Source organism: Eucalyptus grandis, chromosome 2, assembly GCF_016545825.1.
Source record: "Eucalyptus grandis isolate ANBG69807.140 chromosome 2, ASM1654582v1, whole genome shotgun sequence".
Classification (NCBI taxonomy): Eukaryota; Viridiplantae; Streptophyta; class Magnoliopsida; order Myrtales; family Myrtaceae; genus Eucalyptus; species Eucalyptus grandis.
The window spans coordinates 52,679,717-52,704,102 of record NC_052613.1 but is presented as its reverse complement, the minus strand read 5'-3'; the positions used below and the strand labels follow the sequence as shown (position 1 = coordinate 52,704,102).

Below are 24,386 nucleotides of genomic sequence, written 5' to 3'. Positions count from 1 at the left end.
TTTTTTTTTTTTTTATGGGGAAAGCATTTTAATCTCATCAGTTGCATTTGAATAATGACTAACAATTACTTTACGACCCTTGCCTGGCCCAAACCCAATCCATACCTGAACCGGCATGGGTTCCATTCTTAATAATTTTTTTGCTTAAATTATTATTTTTTAAGAATTAACAACTTTATGAATTGGCTCGCCAAATCAATAAATAAGCTATGAGATCGAGGTATGAACGAGATGTGAAATCAGCAGTAAGACGAAAGGTGGTGAGTCTTGCCTAAGTGATGAGCAATACCCTTACCAAAACCATGAATAGAGCTCAATGTTGATTCCCCACAATGGGAGACATAAATAATTATAACAAAATGTTCACATTATTATAAAACTGAAGAAATTGTGGATGATTTTGACACTCGCATTCTGCTCACTACGCTGCTCTTTTTCCATTTGGGCAGGTAAGGGGATACATGATTTAGGCAATATGATATCTCTTGTGGAACTTGAGGAGGATAAATGCTGGATTAGAGAACAACAGGACACATTGTCACATCGCATTCATTATTCCATTCAGTCCATCGGACTTGTTCCTCTTTTTTAGCATTTCAGGAGGTTAAAGGAAAACAAGACTGCTCAACGAGTTTCAAGTTTTAGGGACATTGACACTTCTTGAAATAGAAAAATATGGTACAAGTGAGTTCAGCTCTTTGGAGCGCCACCGGAGATGGGATCAAACGGGAGAGAGAAAGCTCGCGAGTCACGGTCGGTGAAATTCAAACGGGAGCGAGAGAGAGAGGAGCGAAGATCGAAGAGGATCGAGACCTATTTTCTTAAATTCATTGTATTGATTCGTTGGTTGAAAGTGGATTTGTAATATATTCATTAAAATATATATACTTTGGGGACTTATCTTTGCAACCCATCGTCACTTACATTTTAAATTTAAGGTGACCCAAATATAATCTACGTCAATAAATTTGGATTGAAATATGAGTTTATAACCCATTTTTCCAACCCTACTTTCATGAAAGTATTTCCAACTTTTTTTTCTCTCGATATTTTTGGTGTTTAGTAGCATGATCTCAAGGGCTTTTGGTGAAAATTTTGCTTCGCAAATACTGAAGTCCAAAGCTCATAGCAACCCAAAAATTGAATTAAACACAGCCTTAAAGTGTGAATCCCTTATAGAAGATAAATTTTATTCATTAAGAGAGATAATGTTTGGAATAAAATTGTCTAAAAAATTATTAACTTATTCTATTTTTGTTAATTTAGTCATGAACCCACTTAAATTTTAATTTTTTTTTACATTTTGCTAATAAGTCAATGTAATCAATTTTTTTGCATAATCATTGATGCAAATATGGTTGTCTTTATATGACATGGCTGATGCTAGTAAGGACATCAATCACTCATACGAACTACAAGCATCACTAGTCTCGGCTTGCTATTTGTAGTCTCTTTGTAGCTAACTAAGGCGTAAATCTCAAATTTGAAGTCAGGTGACCATTGATCAAAGGTCACCGGCTCAATTGGATGTCCTGTGGCCTTATGAGGTCGCAAGACCTTAGACTCGAGGTGGCAACCTCTATCGGAGATTAGGGGTAGAAAGAGAGATAATCGCGAACTCAAGACACGTGATGACGATGGACGGTGAATGATAACGGCAGCACCAAGTGCCGCGTGTGGTGGCATGGCTTCATAATATTGTTGAATGAGTAGAAGCCAATCAACCGAAAAATTCATGACTCGACACTTCGTTTCTTAACTATACGTGTGAGTTTAGTTAAAAAAGTCTTACACCGGATAATTAATGTACCATGGAGCAGTTAACATATCTTCGCACATAACTTATTGGCTTAAACTTTTAAGTAATTGTGAGTCTAATTGGATATATTGATAGACTCGAACTTGAGTTCCTTCTTAACGATCTTCTTAGGTAAAGGTTTTGGGCATGCACACTCTTGACACATAATTAAAGTGCAATTTGGGTACATTAAAAATTCAAGTACCCAACTAAATAAAAGAAAGTTCACATGTTCAATCGGAACATAGACAAAAAGTCTAGATACTTCCAATTTTGTTACCCCTAGCTAAAAGCAAAAAGCTATTTATATTTATGTCCAACATTAAGATAATATAATATTTCTAGATTAGTTTTCAATTTGCTCAGTTCAAGTCTTGTGTTTTATGCACTTTGATTTTTTTGAAATCTAAAACACTCAAAGTCTGCCATACATACTTATATCCACATATAAGTTAACATTTACTTCATTTATAATTTTCTTAAATTTATACAGTACTTTGAAACAAAAGGGACACCTCATATTTTATTGAATTTGTGACAAACATGCCTTATTCTAATTAAAAAGAAGAAGAATAAGAAACGAATCTATACGTGAGTATTTGCATTTTGTGGAAGTCTCAAATACACCCGGTAATTAAACACTACATTAGTAGTTTAAGAGAAGATACGTATCGAATTATTCAAAAAAAGAATTCAGAAAGGCAAGTCCTTAACAATGGGCAAGTCGAAAAAGAAGGCAATAATTAAGTTCGACGCGCGAAATTTCCCCATAAAAAAAAAAGAAAAAAAAAGCGAAAAGGCCAAATGAGACAAACATCGTATCGGGCCTCGCAATCAGTGGCCGGCCGCGGGTCGCAATTGCAGCGTCCATCGCGATAGATATTCCTCCGCAAACCCGGACACTCGCTTTTATTTTCTTTTTGTTCTGGGAAAAAAAAGCGAAACAAATCAGAATCTTCCGCGACGTCTTGTCCTATTTTTCTTTATTAAATATTTTAAATGGTCAAATCCCCCTTTCTTCCCTCTGAAAGACCGAAAGTTTCCCTCGCAGGTGTCCTTCGGCGAGCGCAGAGAGAGAGAGAGAGAGAGAGAGAGTGGACCAGCTCGGAAATCATGGAAAGCCAGGGGAGCCGGGAGAAAGCGACCAAGCCGAGGCGGGAGAATCAGCTCCTGGCCTTCACCGGAGCCGCCGCCGTCCTCGCCGTCGCCGTCAACCTCGCCGTCTCCGCCGTCAGGGCGCACCGGAGGAGCCGGAGGAGGAAAGGTATTCTTCCCGCCTCTAGGCGAAGGGCCTCGATTCGCGCGCGCGCGTCCGCCTTCGTTCCCTGCGCTCGCGGAACCTTTTCGCGTGGCGGATTTCCGTTTCCGGTGCTCGTTCGATTCTGCTGCTGTTGCATTGTGCTTGTTTGGTAGCTGATTTTGTCTTCCGTTCCGTTGCGGCTTCGCTAGATCTTCGTGGTTCGGATGTACGAGTTGGCCTCTCGGCTCGGGAAATATCGAAATTGGCGGACCGGATAGTCGCCAGGTCGAAGGAGGTCCACGATGCGGTCGCTTCGGTGCCTCTCGACAAGGCATGGTCATGCAGTGAACCGCCGTCGTTTCGCTTTGCTCCGCACGGCTTTGTTCCTGATCCTGCTTCAGTGGTTGCAAATGTGCAGGTTAGTTACACGAATGTTGTGTTGCCGCTGGCGGAATTAGAGGCGGAAGAGTTTCCGCTCGTGCAGTCTTGTATATTCCCAAAGATGGTCTCGGTGTCGGATGACGTGCGCAAAGCTAGCGCTCAAGCAGAGCGGAGGATCGATGCACACAAATTGAGTTGCAGGTCAGTTGCTCCTGTTTAATCGTGGCATTTGTTTTTATCTGCTTTAATTACCGTCCAGTTTAGTTCCTCTTTCTTAATTAAGAATGGCAGAACACCTGGTCACATGCAATGCATACGGTGAGTCATATGGCATGCGGTCTCAAAGTTCTACAAATGGTTGGACAAGAGCCTTGGGCTTGCCATTTGGTTTAACACCTTTCTTGAAGTGACAGTGATTGAATCCCTGTTTTGTCAATTTGATTAGTGGGAAAACCTGACCCTGTAGTTCTTTGCGGCATGTAATTTGGTAGTAGAACAATTGGGAAATAAAACATTTAGCATGATAAAAAGGTAGTCCCTCTAGATGCTTTGTGTCTTCGGAAGATTTAGTTAAAAAAATTGTTGGGTTTGTGCTGGCCTCCAAGGGATCCTGGAAACAGCTATGGTTAAAACATTATTCTCCATCACTTGAATATTTGTAAGTTGATCCTTGGTCACCTGCTGTGCAAGCCTCTCAGTCTCCGTGAAGACGTGTATCGTGTCGTGAAAGCTCTTTTGACGAGGGGAGATTGGATGAGTCCCGAAGCGACCTGCTATCTACAGTTCCTGGTATGGAAAGATCCACAATCTGCAGTTCATTTGGAGTAACCTCCACATTTAGACACTTCATAAGTTGCACGATCCTCTTAGAATGTATTTGAGCCGTGTTAACTGTTAAGTCCAAATATTAATTTATTTTCCGATCAGTGACAGGTAAGAGACTTCGAGCGGAATGGATTGAATCTTGCTACAGCTAAAAGAGAGGAAGTGCAGCGCTTGAAATCTCAAATTGATGAACTGAGCTGCCAATATGTTCAAAACCTTAATGATGATTGTAGTTATCTTCTCTTCAGTGAGAGCGAGCTACATGGTTTGCCACCTGAGTTCCTTAAGGTTAGTATTGTTGTTCTTTACCCAGTTAATGGGCCTACAACAATTAAGCATCACGTCTGGTGCTTGGTCGTTTGCAGATAATTTCTTTTGAACAATGTGTGATGGCATCTTTTTGATTTTCTGACTTGTTATACATGCCTTGTAACTGGAATGCTTTCCATTGCTTTATATTACTGAATTCTAAGGAGAGATTTGAAGAACTGTTATCATGACAATGATGGCCACCACTGAATCTTAAAGACTGAAGCTTCAGTTGCTTCAACACATTCCGTTTATGTGGTGTTGTGTGGCTTCTTCATAGCGCATGGGTTAAGCTTTCTCCCTTTTTAATGGAAGACATACTAAAAATTTTACGCCTGCCTTGACCTTGCTTCTCATGTATATGATATAGCATTATCCAGACCTAAAAATTTCAAGCTGGGATATATTGGTTATTGATTTCTGCTGCTGTTGGTTGGAGTTTCGGTCACATTCGGTTATGTATTATCTTATTTCTTATTATTTGTGCTGGATATGTTCCCCTGTAGAATTTAGACAAAGCTCAGAATGATAAATACAAGGTTTCTCTTAGAAGTCAAAATGTTGCAGCAGTGCTGGAGCTCTGCAAGGTATTATTTCTGGATTTGCAGAGTAAATTATTTGGCATCCCTTCTGAATGCTGTTATTCATTGAGCATTTCATTGCTAGATTTTAGACTTTCCTTGCTTGAAATCTGGCAGTCTGGTTACCTGAGTCAATTTCAGCTAAGAACATTTTCTTTGCCTGAATTATAATGCTCTTTGAAGAAGCTTTGAGCCAATTATAGCTGAGATGGAGGTCTGACTGGCATTTTCTAAACTAAAAGACATAGAATATTGTGCAGATTATGCAGCATTTTTTATTCTGTTATTAGGTGAGACCTTTGATGTCTACTAACCTCAGATGTGGAATTAACTCGAAGTAATCAAAAGTGTAACAATTCAATTAATTCAGCAGAGATGATGTGTGCAGCACAATGGGCTCCTTAAACTTGATTTAAAATATTTGGACAGCTGGTCCTGGGTCAGTTCTGACAATTTTCATGTCATCATGTGAACGTTGTGGTAATTAATTGACAAATGCATGCGTTTTCTTCTTAGAAAGATGTCTGCATGATGGGGACACGATCTACCTTTCAATGGTAAATGATAGCTGTTTGAACTGTCCTTGCTGATTGATGCTGCCACAACAAGCTTGTTAGATGCACCTTTTCTTACACTTCCTCAGGCATATCTTTTCTTTGTAGCAGCTGAGCATTGTTTGTTCCACTGCGGCTGGACATATTATCTAGTACACAATTTTTAAGGAGAACAGAGATCCTGTTATCATTTATCCAGTGAAAACATGGCGATGCATAAGACAGCTAACTTGAGATCTTTGCAATTGTCTAAAAAACACTCATGCCCAATGAGCACTGGCATCTGGAAAATATCTACTAGTAAATGGTAATTGTACCGTACAGTGAAAATATCTAAACAAAAAGATTCTTCACTCATAATTTCCAGATATTAACTGGTTTTCTGAGTTGCAACTAAAAGCATTAGCATCCAAACATCTGCAGTTGGCCCCATCATTGAGCTGTCTTGTTTATCTTCTGGTGGGTCCCTTGTTGTTCCCCGAAATGAACCTATTGTAGATCTCTGATGGTGTTTCTAATCTACGTTTATGTTGCATGTATTCACAGAGTTAACAATATTTTATCGTGAAGGTGGGAGCAACCAGAAGGACAGTAGCAACAGCATATGGAAAGAGATGTGGGGAAATCAATCTGTCTATTTTGGAAAATCTGGTACATGCTGCATCCTTTTTTTATCCCATCAGCATTAAATATTAGTATCGGATGTGGAAAATCATGACGATTTATCGACAAGTATATTTTCAAAGTCTCAACATTTCTTTATTAAGTGTTACAATGTTTACAGGATTCATCAAACAATCATTACTCAATGTGACATTGGGATTGAGAGGATTCCTCTTCAATTCCCACCACTTCATTGACAATTTGTATAAGCATTCATTGTATCCTCATAAATTCAGTATATCGAGAAGGTGTCGACTGCATAATTTTCTCATTAGATTCTGAAGGCTTCATCATGGACATGACATTAAAAAGCATGAGAACAAATGCTTAGTGCTAAGTTGGCTTGACAAAGCTATCATTATCTTATGACTTTGAGAACCATAGTACAATCTGTATATTCTCATCAGCTAATTTGATCTATTCAATGTTTCTCCATCTTTTAGTGGGGAACCATAAATTCTGGTTATGTACTCTCTCTCTCTCTCTCTCTCTCCCTCTCCCTCTCCCCCCATTTTCTTATAATGGATTTATTTCCAATGAAATTATACAACTTCAAGACCAAGAGCTGGGAGTAGGACAGTTCAGTACTGTTGCAGCACTATTGCTGGTATAGTGAGCACTGGGTGAATGTGTGTAGTTGCACAAGTCATGGAAACTTTGTTTAGTGTGCTAGCTTTTACTTAATGAAGTTTCTCATGAGTAAATTAATGATTTTAATATTCTGGATTCTATTTACATCACATATTCAAGCCTGCACATTGTGGAAGGAGCACAAGTTTTTAACAAAGGTCTTAATTTTCCACGAATCTGCATTATTTAGGTCCTGCAGTTGCGACTTTTGGCATATAAAATTAACTGCACATGTCCTCTTGTGATGCAGGTCCAGCTTCGGCATAAATTAGCTAAAATACTTGGCTACTCAAATTATGCAGAATATGCTCTTGACTGCAGAATGGCGAGAAAACCAATAAAGGTGTGTGTATGACTCGTCAAAAGCTGTCATGCTTGTCTTTGTTTTTTTGGCTGAATTGCTTTTTGCTGATTAGCTTTGTTTAGTATTGGGGAGAAGGTCAAGATGTTGGTAACTTTTTGGTGCAAAATACTTATGATTTCAGTGTGTAAATGATGAAATTATGTCCATCTGTCCTTCACTTATTGTTTGGCGAGTATTTCCCCCCACAATCACCGTCATTATCTTTGATGCCATTGAATGACTATATAGCTGAAGATCACACGTTAAAATGCATGGTCTGTGTTGCTGCCATCATGGAATCCTCGGCAGTAGATTTTCTGGTAGATCAGACTATGTGAATCTGACATGGATGACAAATGGTGTAGCTTCCTCCGCTCCATGGAAGAGCTAAAAGACATTTACCTACTTGTGGATAGGATGTTCCTGATGCCCATATTTTTGCTTTGTTTGGCTGAGAATTGCCACAAGACCTTCTTTCATATGCTTTGGAGATATATCTAGAGGACAGGGAGTAGTAACTGCCATTTTTTGCATTCCAATCATATGGAACATGTGTGTGTGTGTGTGTGTGACCTTATTCTTACTGGTATGTGAAGTTTTTGCATTTATCAAAGGTGGAGATTTCTAAAGTCGGATGACTATACATTTCAAATCTTTCTTAAAAATGTTTTTGTTATATGAATTATGCAACAGGTTTTTGAGTTCTTAGAGGACATCTCTGCCAGTTTGACAAACATGGCTGATAGGGAACTGTCTGTGTTGAAGGACTTGAAGGTACAAATATGCTTTGTTGATTTGGTGTGGAAGTTAATATTTTTAATTGTAGTGTCTTATGGCGCTTTGTTTTGGTTTCAGAGGAAAGAGGAAGGAGATGTTCCTTTTGGCATTGAGGATCTATTGTATTATATTAAGACATTTCAAGAGCAGCACTTTGATCTAGATTTTGGAGCCATTAAGCAATATTTTCCGGTCAAATTAGTTCTATCAGGCATCTTTAAAATTTTCCAAGACCTATTTGGTAACTTCGATTGACTCTGCGTTCTTTATTTGTCCTGATATACAGTGGGATTTATACACCCAAGCATTTCCTTGACAGGTTTGAGATTTGAGGAAATTGCCGACCCTGAGGTCTGGCATTGTGATGTTCGATTATTTTCAGTTATTGACTTAAGTTCCGGTGATCTCCTGGGGCATTTCTACCTTGATATGTATAGAAGGTCTGTGTTTGATCTATTAGCTTTAGGTTACTGTTAATTCTTTGTTTACCTGAGTTTTGACTTTCTTTGCAGAGAAGGAAAGTACGGTCACACATGCGTGGTTGCTCTTCAGAACAGATCATTATCTTTTAACAATGTTGCCCAGGTGCTTAACCCATGACAAGAATCCTCTTGCCATTTGATATGTCTTTTCTTTCCTGGAGCATGTTTTTATCTGAGGTAGTATGTACCATGTTATACTTGAAGGAAAATCGTTCCTTATGATGATTTCTCAAAAACTCATATGGAAGCATCCTTTTGCCTTAGTTCCATGAAAATTTTACCTTTTAGCGATGCATCAAATGGTATGTCCTGTTTGACCATAAAAAAATTCGTATGTCCTGTGATTAATCATGTAATATTGCAATGATTTCCTTTAAGCAACTTAGTTAAGTAGTTTGTTATTGATCTCCAAGCATGGCCATCAAATGAAGTTCTCTCAGTTTCGCTTGATTGGAAGTTCTGGTTTAGGTTAGATTTATGGGTTTTAAGGCTCCGTTTTTTCTGCAAAAAATTGATGATTTGGAAAGCATTTCCCTAAAAACGATGGCTTGCAACGCTTATAAAAATGAATGAACAGAAGACATTTTCATCATCATTGAAAATGTTTAGACATAAATTATAATCAACAATATAAACATGCGAGTGATCATATTTAGGAAAATTCTTTCCAAATCATCCATTTTCCGCGAAACAGATGGAGCTTAAGTCATACGGCATCTTATCTGGTTTGAACAAATAACATATTGTGTGAGTTCTGGCTGACCCTTTTTCATTGAGATATTGTCTTTCTGTCTTTAGCTTTCATAGGACCGTATCCCTAGGATAAGCACTTGAGTAATGCTCAAAAGCAGGTCATGTGTTCATTTCATCATTCATTCTGGTCTTAGTGCTGTGTGGTGCCTGCCTTCTCCGAGGACTTTGTGTAGCATTGTGGAGCTTCCTCTCAAGTATTGAAATATATAACAAAATCCTAATATCTTGCTTATTAGGATTTTAAAGAAACATCTACAGAGTATGTAATATTTAACAAACTACGATGACATCTGCTTTCACTCATTAATATGTTGACAATTGAAATAATTCCCATATTTATTGCATTTCTGCTATGCTTTTACTGTCAACAGCCTAAAACTTGCCTTCCCACAAAAATAATTTACAAGATCTGGCTTTTGTTGTGCTAGATACCAGTGGTATTGCTAATAACTCAATTCCCAAAGGATATCAGTGGTCATCCTGGTCTTCTACGATTCTCCGAAGTAGTCAACTTTTTCCATGAGTTTGGACATGTGGTATGTTGAAGCATCTGGAGATACCTTTGTTTGGTAATTTGCTAATGTATCTACTTGTAATTGTGCATTGCATGTGCTCTAGCTTTAGTAAACACAATAGCATTTCACTCCAGTGGTCCTTGTCTTCATCTTCTTCTGTATTTTGCAATGTAGTGCATAACTTCTAAGAGCGTGCCAAGGACATTGTGGGGTGCAGTTGGAAATCGTTGTCGAGTGTCCATTTTTAACTCAACTATTTTTTTTTGCTTTTTGGCCAATATAAAAAGATTCCAACACCTTAAACCAGAAGTCCTTCCATTTGTAAGAACGGAGTGATTTGTAAAGCCACTGATCTTTCTTTCTTTCCTTTTCTTTTAAAATTTACATCTTCCTAGAGAGATAACAATTATAGAAATTGATTTTTCTGTTGGAATAGTTGTAAGGCTGGCTTTAATTTTCTTTTGATGCATTTGGGTGGCATTTGGTTTTCAGATGCAGCATATCTGCAACAGGGCATCATTTGCCAGATTCTCAGGGCTGCGTGTTAGTCCGGATTTTGAGGAGATCCCTGCTCAAGTGTTTGAAAATTGGTAAGTTAAGAATGATGCTGTTCCATGTTTGGATGGTGCCCGGCTTCTAACATTTCAAGAACTTTCAGGTGTTATGAAAGCCTCTGCTTAAAGTTGATATCTGGCTTCCATCAGGTGAGTTGGTCACAACGGATGCACAGATATTGTCTTCAGATCCATTTAATGCAATGTGTAAACGTTATGTGTTTTGCTCTTCTTATTTGAAGGATTTGACAAAGCCAGTCAACGACGAAATGTGCCTATCGCTAAAAAGATGGCGATACAGTTTTTCAGCACTTAAATTAAAGCAAGAAATTCTTTATAGTGAGTATTCTGTTCCTCAAACTTTTAATCTATAGAATTCAAACCTGTCAGATGGAACTGTTTAGAAGGGGCTGGCTTGCCCTATTACTCATACATATTCAATATAAAGAAGAAAGAATGCTTAAGGTAGTATTGGTATCAGGAGTTGAATTTACTATTATGTGCCCAAGAAGTGTATGTATTTTCTTGCACCAGTGGATTCTCGGCAGGAGGATGCTTGATAGCTGTATAGAAGATTTTGTTTGAATGTTTGGACTATTGAAATTTTTCGAATCAGTACAGTATAAAAAGAAAATTCGTCGGCTTAATTTTGGCTAAAGGAAATTGTGTCCACAAATGTTTCCTTCCCTCTTCCAATTGCCTCTACTTGCCTCTTTGGGTCTTTGTTCTCCCGAAAACATTGGCAAATATAATTTTAGAGCTTGCCTTATTTGCCTGCTGCTCCATGTTTGAATCTGGGTCACCTTCATTAGATTGAAATTTATGACGCCTCTATAAGAGGGGGAGAAGATAGTCAATTGGAATCATGTTAATGCTTTCGCAGGGACAATTATGATGTCCAATATCATTTGTGTGAATAACATTTTTTTCTCACGTTTGTTTGCATGTCAGGTCTTTTTGATCAGATTATACATTCTGCTGATGACATTGATATTGCCGAGCTATATAAGCATCTCCATCCAAAGGTAGCTTAGCTGAATCATGGATGTAGTCGTGGAGATGTGTCTAATGAAATTGGTGTAATAATTTTCTTTACTATTTTAGGTGATGCTGGGATTGCCGATTTTGGAAGGGACCAATCCAGCAACCTGTTTTCCACGCTGTGCAATTGGTTATGAAGCAGCTTGTTACAGTAGAATCTGGAGTGAGGTAGGCATTACTTTTGTTGTCTGAAGAGGATTGATGGAATTTCTTCTTCTGATAAGACATCCATTATCTTTTCTACCAGCTCTTCATATTCCCAGCTGCGTTGTTGTTCATGCAAGACACATGTACATTCAACCAGAGCATAATAATGACCTAAAAAATGCTCCAAAAATGGTTGATCTGTAATGGCTTTTTTCTCTTTAGTATTGATTCTAACACTATACTTGACAGGTATTTGCCACTGATATTTTTCTCTCGAAGTTCAGAGATGATCTTTTCAACCAAAATATGGGAAAGATGTTTAGGAATAAGGTAAAACAATCTACCTATAACATAAGTAGGTCATGTTGGAAAGCAGCAGATGAAACATTATTTTGTGATTTTCAATTAGATTATCTGTGTGTATATATATATATTTATATTGTATGTGCTCTCAATCAAGTGGAGTCTATTTTTGGTGTCTCGCTCCACCTGGTAGAGACACTTGGTTCCTTGAAATTTGAGTGAGCATGTCGATACAATTAACTTAGTGCTTATGGAGTACTCTTGAGTAGTCCGTCATTTCTGGTCCATGGTCAAATCATCTGATAATTTTTTTTTCAGGTATTAGCTCCAGGAGGAGCAAAGGATCCTATTGAAGTTCTCTCTGATTTTCTTGGAAGAGAACCCTCCATTCAGGCTTTTGTCGATGTCAGAGCAGAACATGGTTTGTGACGAAGCAGATGCATCTCTCCTTTCACTCTTCTACTTGAAGAATGCACATAATTTGCTTTTTCCGTTCCCTCATAGTCTCGAGCTGTTTAAAAACCTCAAATAGATGCAACTTTTTTGCTTGCGAAGAGGGTGATGAATTGTCCATGCTTGAAAACACCCTAAAAGGAAGAGGTTACGTGCCCCTGCAATGCATCAGACAAGTCTTGAATCACTTCAAATTCTCACCAGTCATTCGTTCCATTCCGTTCATTTTCAGAGATGTCTTTCTCATATCATCCCACTTTGTCCTAAGTGAAAGGTCTTCTTTCCACAGCGCTTATCAGAGAACATCGTAATCGTACATGACTGCCAATTCTTTATAGGAGTTACCGCTTTGTTGGATGTTACGGTCATCTAAGACGTTCTTGTTGCCGTTAGTTTTTCCATGAATCGGTACCAAATACATGAATGATTGTCATGGTCAGAGAGAGTTGGCATGTCTTTTTCTAGATTCTAGATCCATGTATATTCTGTGATTTAGTAATCAGGATTCGGAAGCAATGCCTTTTATGCTCATGAGCCCAGGCAAAAACAGTCCCTATTTTCCTGCGATGGGTCTGGTTCTTTAGTTTTCCCCAGCATATCTCATGATGGTGGCATGTATTACAAAAGGGAAAGTGGGGTTCTGCCAAAAACTTGCCCTTGCATTCATCTCAATGTCAAACAGCTTTTATTACAGAAGAGACCACCTGATTACTGACATATGTGGTTCCTTGCACGTGGCGGAGCCATTTCGGGTTTTAATTCTGAAAGCCTGTCTCGCTAGTCTAGCTTGATGGGAACTTGAAATTTCCGGTTGTTTTTCTTGTCAGGAAATTGAACGGAAAAGCATGATTTCTCACGAATGAAAAGATCAGTACTGACCTTCAACGTTCCTTGTGCTTGTCAGGACGCACGGAGTCAATTTGCCGCGTCTGATATATAGGAGGTTACCTCGTATTGAGTTGATTGCATAGACGCTGCGCCCTCTTGATGTGTGTGGTCGGGCTGAGGCGGGATCGATAGCTGGGGAGCTTTTTGAATCACTCATTTCTGCTATGAGCATCATTTAGATAAACGTGGTTAGCAGCAAATTGGTGCAAATAAAAATAGCACAATCGATTGCATATGTCACAACATGGCAGGATACTCAAGCTTAGGCCTTCTAAGGAATGAAGAAAATCGAGTATGGTGCTAGGAATGAGCCCATGATTATTCAGTTTCTCATTACATTAAATTAACATTCGCTCTTAACAAAAAGAAATTCGCATGTCCTCGAGAGAGTCATTCAGGAGCCAATCAATTTCAAACTAGTCATGATGAAGCAAAGTTTGTTTACCTACAGGTTTCGTAAACATGGGAACACCTTTTCACTTATTATACACATAAACATATATAGATGAGTAGACTGAATTTGGGTATGAGCCTGTGATCTTAATACTATAATGGGGGCGGTGGCCGTAGCTGGAATTCATTTGAAATCCGTCTAATCCGTGCAAGTGTCGTGCCCTTATTCAGCCCCGATAAAAGCACACCCATCAAATGGGGGCCACAATGCTTCATTTCGATTCAAACGCGAACCGGCGATTGGGAAAAGGTCCTCACAGTCGCTCCACGGTTTCTATATTTTCTCTGCAGTTCCCTTCCGTCCATTTTCACACCTGGGAATTTCGGACCCGGGTACTTCGAAAGCATCAGTAATCTTACTGATACCTTGCCACACGGTCGCGATCACGTCTCGTAATTACATGCTCGAAAGGTGCAAAATCACGGGGCGAGGCATATCATAACATCGAATTTCAATTAAGAGCAAATTGTATGTCGACGCACACGCACGCGCACGCGCTCTCGCTCTCGCTCTCTCGTCGGGCTCCCAGAAGTTGCCACTCCCTCTTTTTTGACCCCCTCTCTGCGGGATTTCATCGTGTTGTCGTTTATTAAAGAGGGCTGTCACTGTATCGGTCGCTCGGTTCGCTCTATTGCTCTCGCTCGGGGGTGTTCGACTTTCAAAAGCGAGACGCGAAACATCTCCGTCCCTTCCTCCTCGTCCTGCTCCTGCTGCTGCTGCCGCCTCTTCTCTCCGAAGGCAGTGACGGTGATACAGCCCCCGTAAGTGACGAGAAGTTTCTCCGATTTCTTCCCCCATTGATGATGCTCTGCTCCCTCCACTTTCGGCCGATTCCCACATCAGTCCGCGTGGGGGTTTCTTTTTCTTTTTCCTTATTTTCTTTTTCTTTTGCGTCCTGATTCGTGCCTGGCTTCCGTGCGTTGTGTTGTTCTAGATCGCGCCAGATCTCGCCGCCGCTCGGTTCCGTGGCTGATCGGGGGGCGATTCGGAGGCCAATTGCTCCGCCCGAGGTCTTCCGCTCGAAGATATCGGGTGCTGTTTCGGGGTTAATCGTCCGGTCCGTCGCTCGCGTGGATTTTGGGGGCTGCTGCTACTGCTGCTGCGGGCGTTTGACGTGATTTAGGTTTGGCGCTCCTTGCGGTTCGGGTCGCGGAGAGGCTGTCGAGGGGGTCGTCTCCTCAGTGATTTCGAAGGGTTCTCCGCCGCTCCCGACGTTATGATGCAGCAGAATGTAAGGTCTCTTTGACGCGGACTCCGATTGATGCCTTGCTTCTGTGGTTTGATTGTCAATCTTTACCCTGCATAAGTGAGTCTCTGCTTGTGGGAGATCAAAATCCGTACGATAAGGTTTGCTCGTCGTTTGGTTTGACAGGATTCTTGCGTCTGGAGTTGTTCTTGATAGATAAGTCGAGGTTCGAGCTTCTTACTAGAGCGGCTTAGGTTCTGGACAGAGATATCTTGGTTTCCCTGTGTTTTGCATTCGAGAGATGATCAAGCAGATACTGGGTAGACTTCCACGGAAGCCGTCCAAGTCCGAAAACCGTGACCATGGAGGCTCGGTTGTGTCGTCTATGAAGTCTGGCGGGGGTTCGAGGACTGCCGATCTTGCGAGTCATAGACTGGATAACTCGGGCAATGCGTCTCTTCCAGGTCCTGCTTCGGCTTCGAATTTGGGAAATGGTCATGGACGTAAGCCTGCCCAAGCTGTGAATTCAAAGTACGATAATGTGACGCCTGCTTCTTATGAAGCGTTGCCTGGTTTTAGAGACGTGGGGAACTCTGAGAAGCAGAATTTGTTTATTAGAAAGCTGAACATGTGTTGTGTTTTGTTTGACTTCACTGATCCCACGAAGAATTTAAAAGAGAAGGAGATTAAACGGCAAACGCTTCTTGAGCTTGTGGATTATGTCACTTCTGCAAATGGAAAGTTCAGTGAAACTGTAATGCAAGAGATTACGAAAATGGTATCAGTGAATTTGTTTAGGCCGTTCACCCCTCAGCCTCGGGAGAACAAGGTATTTGAATCTTTTGACTTGGAAGAGGAAGAGCCTTTGATGGACCCTACATGGCCTCATTTGCAAATTGTCTATGAATTTTTTCTGAGGTTTGTCGCATCACCTGAAACAGATGCAAAGTTGGCTAAGAGATATATTGATCACTCGTTTGTGCTGAAGCTGCTAGATCTATTTGATTCTGAGGATCCTAGAGAAAGAGAATATTTGAAAACGATTCTGCATCGAATATATGGGAAGTTTATGGTACATCGGCCATTCATCAGAAAAGGTATCAACAACATCTTCTTTCGTTTCATCTTTGAAACGGAGAAGCACAATGGGATTGCTGAACTTTTAGAAGTTTTGGGCAGCATAATCAATGGGTTTGCTCTCCCATTGAAAGAAGAACACAAACTATTCCTTGTCAGGGCTCTTATTCCTTTGCACAAACCTAAATGCTTGCCAATGTACCATCAGCAATTGTCTTATTGCGTCACACAGTTTGTGGAGAAAGACTGCAAACTTGCGGACACTGTAATAAGGGGTCTTCTTAAGTATTGGCCTGTGACAAATAGCTCTAAGGAGGTCATGTTTTTAAGTGAGCTGGAAGAAATATTGGAAGCAACTCAGGCACCTGAATTCCAGAGATGTATGGTGCCCCTTTTCAGGCAAATTGCTCGATGCTTGAGCAGTTCACACTTTCAGGTAGCACAAAACCATCCTCTCTCTCTCTCTCTCTCTCTCTCTCTCTCTCGTGATGATAATCATATTCCGCAAGCAGTTAGACTGCTGCATGTCGAGATCGTACAAGTGAAAATGAAGCTGAATCATGAAATTGAGTTTGGGACTTTCGGGGAAAGAATAGTAGCAAGGATATGTTTGATTTATAACAAAATTAGGTCTGGACATGCCCATGGTACTGCCTTCTAAGTTCTGCTCACAACTCCTTTAGGCAATTACACTATACTTACACATGTCAGAATTAGTGGTAGTAGTGACATGACTTTTCGATTCTGTTAGCTTTCACTGTCTGGTCAGTTGTCTTTGCACTCATTATCTGGTGAATTTTATATATTGAGGATAATGAGTTATGAAGTAATATTTCTTACTTCCCTTTTTTTGGAAGAATAACCAAAATGTGAAGATAATGTGATAACTTTGATGAAGTTATGATTACCTGAATTGGGCTATGAATATGTCTTTGCCAAAGATCGGTGAAATGTTTTCACGTTATTGGATTGGTGAAGATCGGATCTAAGCTTTTCTACTAGCTCTCTGTTCGGGTTTCTCTCTTGAAGCCTTTTTCACTGTTGATGGGCTTGTGTCTTTTTCGTATGATTTGTTGTAGACATCTAGCAGATGACGTGAAAGAGTTGATACCATGCAGTTGGTTTGAGAGAGATCCTACTTCCTGTACTAAGGATAATTCCAAGATTGGGGTCATTACAGTATTCCTTAGGATTGTACTTCCAATTTGAGCTCTCTGGTATCGTTTCTGATATCTGACACAATGGGAAAAACATGCACCTTAAAGACGCTGAATGTAATGAAATTGGTGGAAGCATTAGGTGTAAATGTACTGGATGGTGATCACTTTTGTGATGGATGACTAGTTGAGGTGGTGGATAATAGCACTTGTGATCAGTTGTTCCCTAAGTAGTTACTGAGATGGATTTGGTGGCATTTAGATGCTGATACCATGATAGTATTGTGGTATTATTATGGAACCCTCTGAAGTAGTTGTAATGCTGGAATAGCGATATTAGGATGTGATGATACTATCTGTGTCGCTGTAATTTGTTCAGAGAAGATATGTCTGTAAGCATGCTACAGAGCAGTTTTTAAACTGAGGGGTTTTGGTTTTACAATAACCCTTAATGTTCGAGAATCTCTGGAACTGGCCCTCTTTGACTGGAATATTTGTTACTAAATGTTGCTTTTTTCATTACAACATTAAAGTAACTGAGCTGTTATTATACCCCCTGATTTCAAGATAATCACAGGATTCACTGTTGAAAGAACCTTTTGAGCATTCACTTTACATCAGGTACAACTGAAGCCATACTCATGAAAAACAAACCTTGTGTGTTAAAGTACCCGAATCTTACTGAATTCGTTCGTTGCTCAAAATATATATTTCGTAAGAAAATTGAGCCTACTTAAGAACAAAAATACTCCTTTTCTTGTGGATGTTTTCCTGTGTATGTAAGGCTGAAAAAATCTTGCATTCCTGGATGTTTACCTGAGGGCAATATTCTCAAAGGACTTGAGTCTAAGCTTTGGATAGCCCTTTCTTTAGTTCCCGATAATTGGGCTCCTGTTAATTGATTTATGACAGCAACAGGTTTGCTTTCTGATGGCTGATGGTGACTGTTAAGGTGGTGTTTGCAATTAAATCCATTTTCTTAACTTTATTCTGATGAATAAACATTGCGGATGCTAACTTGGATATGTAGGCATTGATCATGTGTGGGTGTAGTATGCAATTAGAATCCAATTTATTGGCTAGAAAGACAACTGTGCTCATCAGCCTAGATATAGGGATTCGTTAAGTCCATGCAAGAAAGCATCTCTGATTTATCTACCTTGGTCACGCATGAAGCACTATTCTTTTCTCAGAACATACACAAGCAAATTAAATCATTTTGTTTGGTGGTGTAATTCATCGTTCATCTTGGGTTTAGGCTGTGACGTGCCTTCTGCATGACAATGGTGTGTTTGAATTCACGGTTTTCGTTCATTATACATGTATTTTCTCTACTATGGCCAGTTTAGACAAACGGTTGCTCCTTTCAGGTGGCAGAACGGGCTTTGTACTTGTGGAACAATGATCATATTGAGAACTTAATAAGACAAAATCAAAGGGTCATACTGCCAATAGTGTTCCCTGCTCTGGAGAGAAATTGTCGCAATCACTGGAACCAGGTTGTCCAGAGCTTGACACTTAATGTTCGGAAAATATTCTCCGATGTTGATCCAGAGTTATTTGAGGAGTGCTTGCAGAAGTTCCAGGATGATGAAGAAAAAGCTGAGGATATGAAGAAGAAACATGAAGCGACATGGAAACAGTTGGAAGACATTGCTGCAACAAAAGCTGCGACTAACGAAGCAGTACTTGTGCCTTATGTTCTACCCAGCCAATTTTCATCGAGCCAGTAAAATGAAATGGGTACATGGTCAAAAGTTCCAATTTCTTTTGGATCTGCGGCCACCATAACATGGTCAATGTGCTTGGAGACTGCTGTCGGGGTTTATGCAATTGTCTTTTGGGCCTTCAGTAGAAGGCATGCCCTGATGGTCAAGAACGTCGGAGAGATGAAATCTGTGAGCCACGCTTCAGAACTAATTCAGAAGAGTCAGTCACCATTCAGGATGGATAATTGAGAGGTAGTTGCCAAGAGATTGTGAAGTGGGTGAAGTCGGGAATGTCTGATGAAATTTGTCATATATGAGAAACTGCTATTTAACTTCTCCATTATGGAAGTCGATGTATGATAGTATTCTTTTTTTTTATCCTCCTAGAATTAAATTCTCTGTTGGCATGACTGCTGGTTGTATAGATTCTGATAATCCGAAGAGTTTTTGATACGAGATGTGATGGGTAGTTTCTCAAAATGATTTTTTCACATTTTGAAATCCTCTCCCTCCCTCCCTCCCTCTCTCATCTTTCTGTGCCAGTTTCACCAGAGGTCTATTATGGGGATCATTTTCTCTTTGAAGAGAATTTTTGAAATTTTCTCCTTTTCTCAGTTAGGACATATCTTAATAGTCACTTGTCTCTGGACTTCTGGAGCTTGAGAGATCCAATCTTTCTGATTGTTTTGAGTGCAGAGAGGTTTGTCTTACGAGAGTAAACGCAACACAGGTTGATCCTTCTCCTTCGAATCTTTCTTGGACGATGCTTACCTATATCAGAGATGTGAAATCCAAGTTTTATGGAATAGTTAAAAGTTGCTCAGGTCCATGGTTTCATGTATGACTTCTGTTTGTATTAGAAAGTCCAATTCGGAGGCAGGGGACAGAATGAAATCCTTGCTAAGAAGACTGCCGTGCTCCTAGACCAATGTCATGAAAAAAATTCTTGAACATGATACGTTTTATGGTATACTGGAAAATGTCCTGAAATTGCAACTCCTAGATAGCTTTCATGAAGTACACCCTCTGGTTGTGCTTGGTGGTTTCAAAATCTTTTGGAAAATTGCCTTGGCTATGGAATCTTAACGGGTTTCTTGGATTACTGCAATAATTTATAGATAGGTCAGCTGAGCTCCCGGCCGAAGGTGCATGTTCATTTAGAGGCCAGTCACATTATGTGAGAGAATCTCATCATCTTGGGGAAAGGAGTCAATGTTTATCGGGCACGGGACTGAAATGCTCCTTTTGAACTGATGGTAATCATTTAGACCAAAAAACTTAAGGTAATCATTGAAGTGGCGTTTGATGGCCTATCATTAGTTGAGTCCATATAAGGCCTGAGGGAGGGCCCATGGGCCATCTGTTCAATTGTGGAGGATTGCAAACTTCTGCTTACCCAGATAAAGAATGCTATGGTAACCTCTGGCCAAGAGAGGCCAATCGGGCTGTGGATTGAGTTGCAAAAGCCCATAAGGCCGGTTCCCTCCCTTTGGTTGATTTTACGTTCGGATTTTGAGTTGAAACTCATGTATCCCAGCTTCTTATGAGTAATGCAAGTTGTTATTTTCTTAATTAAAAAAAAAAAACCTTATGGTAATGGACATGTATTGCCGAATTGGGGCATTTAAGATCGACCAAGGTCATCGCTAATCAGGAGAAGATCCGAGGAAAACTCGAGATCTCATGAAATTGGCGTCTTTCATGTCTTCCTTCATAGCCATCTTAATTTGCGTTCAGAAATTAAATGGGCTTGGTATGCAGAAGATTGAATTGTTGCCATGTTGGCCTAGCGTAGAGCTGAGGATGTGGATAAATGCGCATCAATGGAGAAAATAGATTATAAGCTAATAAATCATCTGAAGTATACAGCTACATCAACATCTTCTTACAGATTGCATATTATGGTTCCAGATCTACATGCAGACAAATTTTCTACTCTGTGCTATAAAACACACTAAGCCAGTTGTTGCGATAAAGCGAGCGATGGAACAATAATATAGACAGAAGAAGAAAATAAATTGGACACCAGATTTACGTGATTTAGTCGTAAAGACTTATGTTTACGGGGAAAGCAGCAACAAATTTCACTATAGATTAAGCGATACAAGGAGATTATACACTCGAGTTACTCAAATACTCTCTTGGTGTTTCCCAAACCCCAATTACACCCAATAACGCATGCAGTGTTTAGCTCTGAAATTTCTCTAAAAATAATCTCTCAATCTCATAAAGGAATTAGATGCAAATCTTACCTTAATATTTAATCAGCTACAAACACTAAATCTTCTTGAATGTAATTCACGGACAAGAATGATAAAGAAAATCTCTCACAAGCACTCAACGACAACACTAAATCTTCTTGAATGTAATTCACGGACAAGAATGACAAAGAAAATCTCTCACAAGCACTCAACGACAAGACGGCACTTCAAGACCAATTTTTCATGATTAACCTCTACCATCCACGGTCACGAGTCTATATATAAGTGAGACCCTTATTATTTTGCCAACTTCTCATAAGATTTTGTTTCTTATCTTAAACAATTTTATCCAAAACATATCTCTGTATGTTTTAAACAAAATCCAAATCCAAGTGAAAGTCGGACTTTTCTATTTTAGCAACCAAATTCTCCAACGCAGATTCGAATTTTGGGAAGTTGATCTTCGGATCTTCTTTGATCAATGAGGTCTGAGAATCAGCGGATGAGTTGTGGTTAGGGGTGAAATGCCACTCGAACCCAGAGCTAGCTGGTTCTCCCCGAAATGCGTTGAGGCGCAGCAGTTGACTGGACATCTACGGGTAATCTTTCTATCCAGGTGCAGGTAGTCCGCATCTTCACAGACATGTCTATTTCACCGAGTTTCTCTCTGAGACAGTGCCCAGATCATCGAACGTCTACAACATATCCAATTCGGAATATTCGGAATTTCACATTGGATTCAAACTCGAGACATATTTTAATAGGAGTGATAATACTACTAGATTTTAGGAGACTTATAGGGCAGAGAAACAAATTGCAGGAGCAGAGGATCGCTTTGAAATTTGGCCATCTCTTGTTCATCCAATGTCACCCATGCCTCTAATCCGTTTCCGGACCAACTGCTCATCAATATCACCGCGTTCTTTATCGGGACGCTGCTAATGCACGCCCAGACTGGTTTTCCCCATCCGAAATCGGTCTCGTAAAAGGGAAACCTCACCCAGCTGCTGAACCTGTAGGACTCCACGTCTCCTTTATACATCAGTTCGTGCACTTCTCTCATAGATTCGCAGGCCCAGAGGAATCCGTCCTCACCTTGAAGTTTCCTCACGTAATCATTGTCGATCTTCCTTATCGCTGTCCTCAAGTGATCCGCCAAAACGTGCAGTTCTGCATCATCTTCTTCCTCCTTAATGGTTGCAGTGGCGAATCTCCAGATATTGCCAAAAGAGTGATCGGGCAGAGGAGGGTTCATTCTTCCTCTTAAATTTACCACATGCGATATCACGGTTGAGGACCTTCCGTTCCCCGATATTTCAGTTCTAGCATTCATGGCAGCTTTGCATATAAGAGCGGTCACGGCTTCAATAAGAGTTGGACTTTTAGATGTCGACCCATCACCAGCTTTGGTTCTCAAAGCGGCTAAGCTGGCCGAATCAAACTCGAACCTCTTTGTGACTATCTTCTCTTTTTTGATCAAATTGTTTGGCAGAGGGACTCGGAACTCTCTAGGTGGGAATATTGTGGTCGTGTCTTGGTATGGAGCGACCAACTTACTTGCGCCTCGAGAAATGGCCCCCCAAGAACTTAGGAAAGTCGAAAGTGTCGCGCCGTCTGCAATTTTGTGAGAGATACAGACACCAATGCCTATCCCACCACGGTTGAACAGGTTCAGCTGAATGGCAGTGACGAGGGCATTTTGACATTGTATGTTATATGGATCCAATGGGAGAAGCTGCTGTACCAATTTCAGTTCCGGGTTTGCAAGGAGTTTGGCGAGTCGAGCATTAACACGAGTTCTCACGAAGACTGCTCTTTGGCCGAGGTCAACCGCATGCTCATCTCCCTTGATCCGACCAGCCAATGGGTAAAAGCAGCTCAGACATTCTGATAGGGAAGTCTTCAGCTTCTCATAGATGTTCACGTGATCGAAATCTTGGTCAGGGTCAGGAGCGGAATAGAACAACACCACAGGGACAAAGAATGGAGGAGCAAGCTGGTCTAAAAGAGAGAATCTGTAGGTCTGGACTGGACTAGGAGTCGCCGAGGATGGCATAATTGTCTCCTTCGAAATCACCTGAATCTTCATTTTCGATTGCTAGAACTTTTGCAATGGGCAGTGGGTTAAGGAGCTGATGTGCTGATATGGGCAGGGAGAATGTTTTGGTTTGTGAAAACTCTGTGGGTCTTCATTCATATAGAGTTCAGGGGAAGTCATTTTTCTAAAGTCGGAGATGTAAATTGAACCTCCTCAGCTTGCTCTGTTCCACATTTTCATCAAGGTTCTAGAAACGCCAAGTAAGAATTTGACCGTTTCAACTCATCAAGTGGGTCGAGAAAGTATTTGCTGACCAAACCTATGGGGAGGAAGTGGGAGCAGTTTGAGGTTTGAAAAACTGAGGAAGAAGAAAAGATAGGAATGGTTAAATTCAAGAAATGGTTCATCTGTTATATATTTATTAATGTGATCCAAATTCAGTATTTTCCAATTAATTTTGATTTATTATTCACATTAATTACATGATAATTGCCCGTTAATTGTTACTATGGAAGACGTCGGTAATACTACAAACGGAATAAAAGACGTTAGGTTGTCTAGACCAAATCCTATCAGTACATAAAACACACAATTGAGTTTTTAAGGGGTATTAACTAGTGGAATGGGACGTTTAGATATTGTGATTTTCATATTTGCAGAATCGATCAAGATACACTTTGCGGCCCGTTCAAGGTTTTGGGATTTCCGTGTTTGCAAAATTTCATTAATAGCTGAAGGTATGTACCAATCCTTTACATTTCTGCAAATTGTTCCCGATTTTACATGAATGTGTCTATGAATGATAAATTAGGATCATTAGTTCTTTGTTAGATTTAGTTTAACAGTTGGTATCTAAACGGTTTATAATCCCTACCTTGGTGAAATTCTTTGGAATTTTCTATGTTTTTATTGTATTATGTGTTGAATATAATATGCGGGAACGATAGAATCTTGCAAATTAAGTCAATGCGAAAATACTAGAGAAATAAACGAAGAATAATAGGACATCGGAGATTTACGTTGTTTGGTTTGAGTATTAGTACCTATGTCCATGGGGAAAGCCGGCAACAAATAATTTACTATAATCGAAGAATCGGAATTATAATCGCTCATATGCTCGAGCATTTCCTATATCTATATTTAAGCCCAAACCCAAGGTATTTACTAATAAACAACTCCATTCAAATGTAAACTCATTGCACAAATCACCATGTGTTCAAACCCAGGCAGTATTCTTCTCGTAAGATTGAAAATCAAATATGCACGGCGTTCTTGAATTTTTCCCTTCTTCGTACAACAATTTGCTTCTAGCTGGCTTCTGGCTTTG

The 24,386-nt window shown here is 40.0% G+C and overlaps 3 protein-coding genes across 5 annotated transcripts; 2 read left to right on the top strand and 1 right to left on the bottom strand.

Moving 5' to 3' along the window:
- Positions 1 to 2,747: 2,747 nt before the first annotated feature.
- LOC104433638 (probable thimet oligopeptidase) lies at positions 2,748 to 13,630 on the top strand. 2 transcript variants are annotated; one of them, XM_010046451.3, is made up of 21 exons: positions 2,748 to 3,062; positions 3,248 to 3,369; positions 3,457 to 3,620; positions 4,118 to 4,208; positions 4,353 to 4,532; positions 5,060 to 5,140; positions 6,259 to 6,339; positions 7,232 to 7,324; positions 8,018 to 8,098; positions 8,180 to 8,342; positions 8,421 to 8,541; positions 8,614 to 8,686; positions 9,765 to 9,872; positions 10,344 to 10,441; positions 10,510 to 10,555; positions 10,648 to 10,744; positions 11,357 to 11,430; positions 11,510 to 11,614; positions 11,843 to 11,923; positions 12,215 to 12,317; positions 13,254 to 13,630. In XM_010046451.3, the coding sequence occupies exons 1-21, from the start codon at positions 2,798 to 2,800 to the stop codon at positions 13,280 to 13,282; spliced, it is 2,256 nt and encodes a 751-aa protein (XP_010044753.3). In that variant the 5' UTR covers positions 2,748 to 2,797; the 3' UTR covers positions 13,283 to 13,630. The 2 variants fall into 2 exon arrangements, with proteins under 2 accessions (XP_010044753.3, XP_039163778.1); XM_039307844.1 differs by lacking the exon at positions 13,254 to 13,630 and having other exon boundaries at positions 2,749 to 3,062; positions 12,215 to 12,880.
- A 403-nt stretch (positions 13,631 to 14,033) lies between these two features.
- Positions 14,034 to 19,303, top strand: LOC104433636 (serine/threonine protein phosphatase 2A 57 kDa regulatory subunit B' theta isoform). Of its 2 annotated transcripts, XM_010046450.3 has the most exons (4): positions 14,034 to 14,452; positions 14,626 to 14,922; positions 15,064 to 16,390; positions 18,482 to 19,303. In XM_010046450.3, exons 3-4 carry the CDS (start codon positions 15,179 to 15,181, stop codon positions 18,842 to 18,844), a joined length of 1,575 nt encoding a protein of 524 aa, XP_010044752.1. In that variant the 5' UTR covers positions 14,034 to 14,452; positions 14,626 to 14,922; positions 15,064 to 15,178; the 3' UTR covers positions 18,845 to 19,303. The 2 variants fall into 2 exon arrangements, with proteins under 2 accessions (XP_010044752.1, XP_039163779.1); XM_039307845.1 differs by having other exon boundaries at positions 14,626 to 16,390.
- A 2,496-nt stretch (positions 19,304 to 21,799) lies between these two features.
- Positions 21,800 to 23,110, bottom strand: LOC104435652 (stemmadenine O-acetyltransferase). Its single transcript, XM_010048360.2, has one exon. It carries the CDS (start codon positions 23,108 to 23,110, stop codon positions 21,800 to 21,802), a length of 1,311 nt encoding a protein of 436 aa, XP_010046662.2.
- Between the last annotated feature and the right edge of the window lie 1,276 nt (positions 23,111 to 24,386).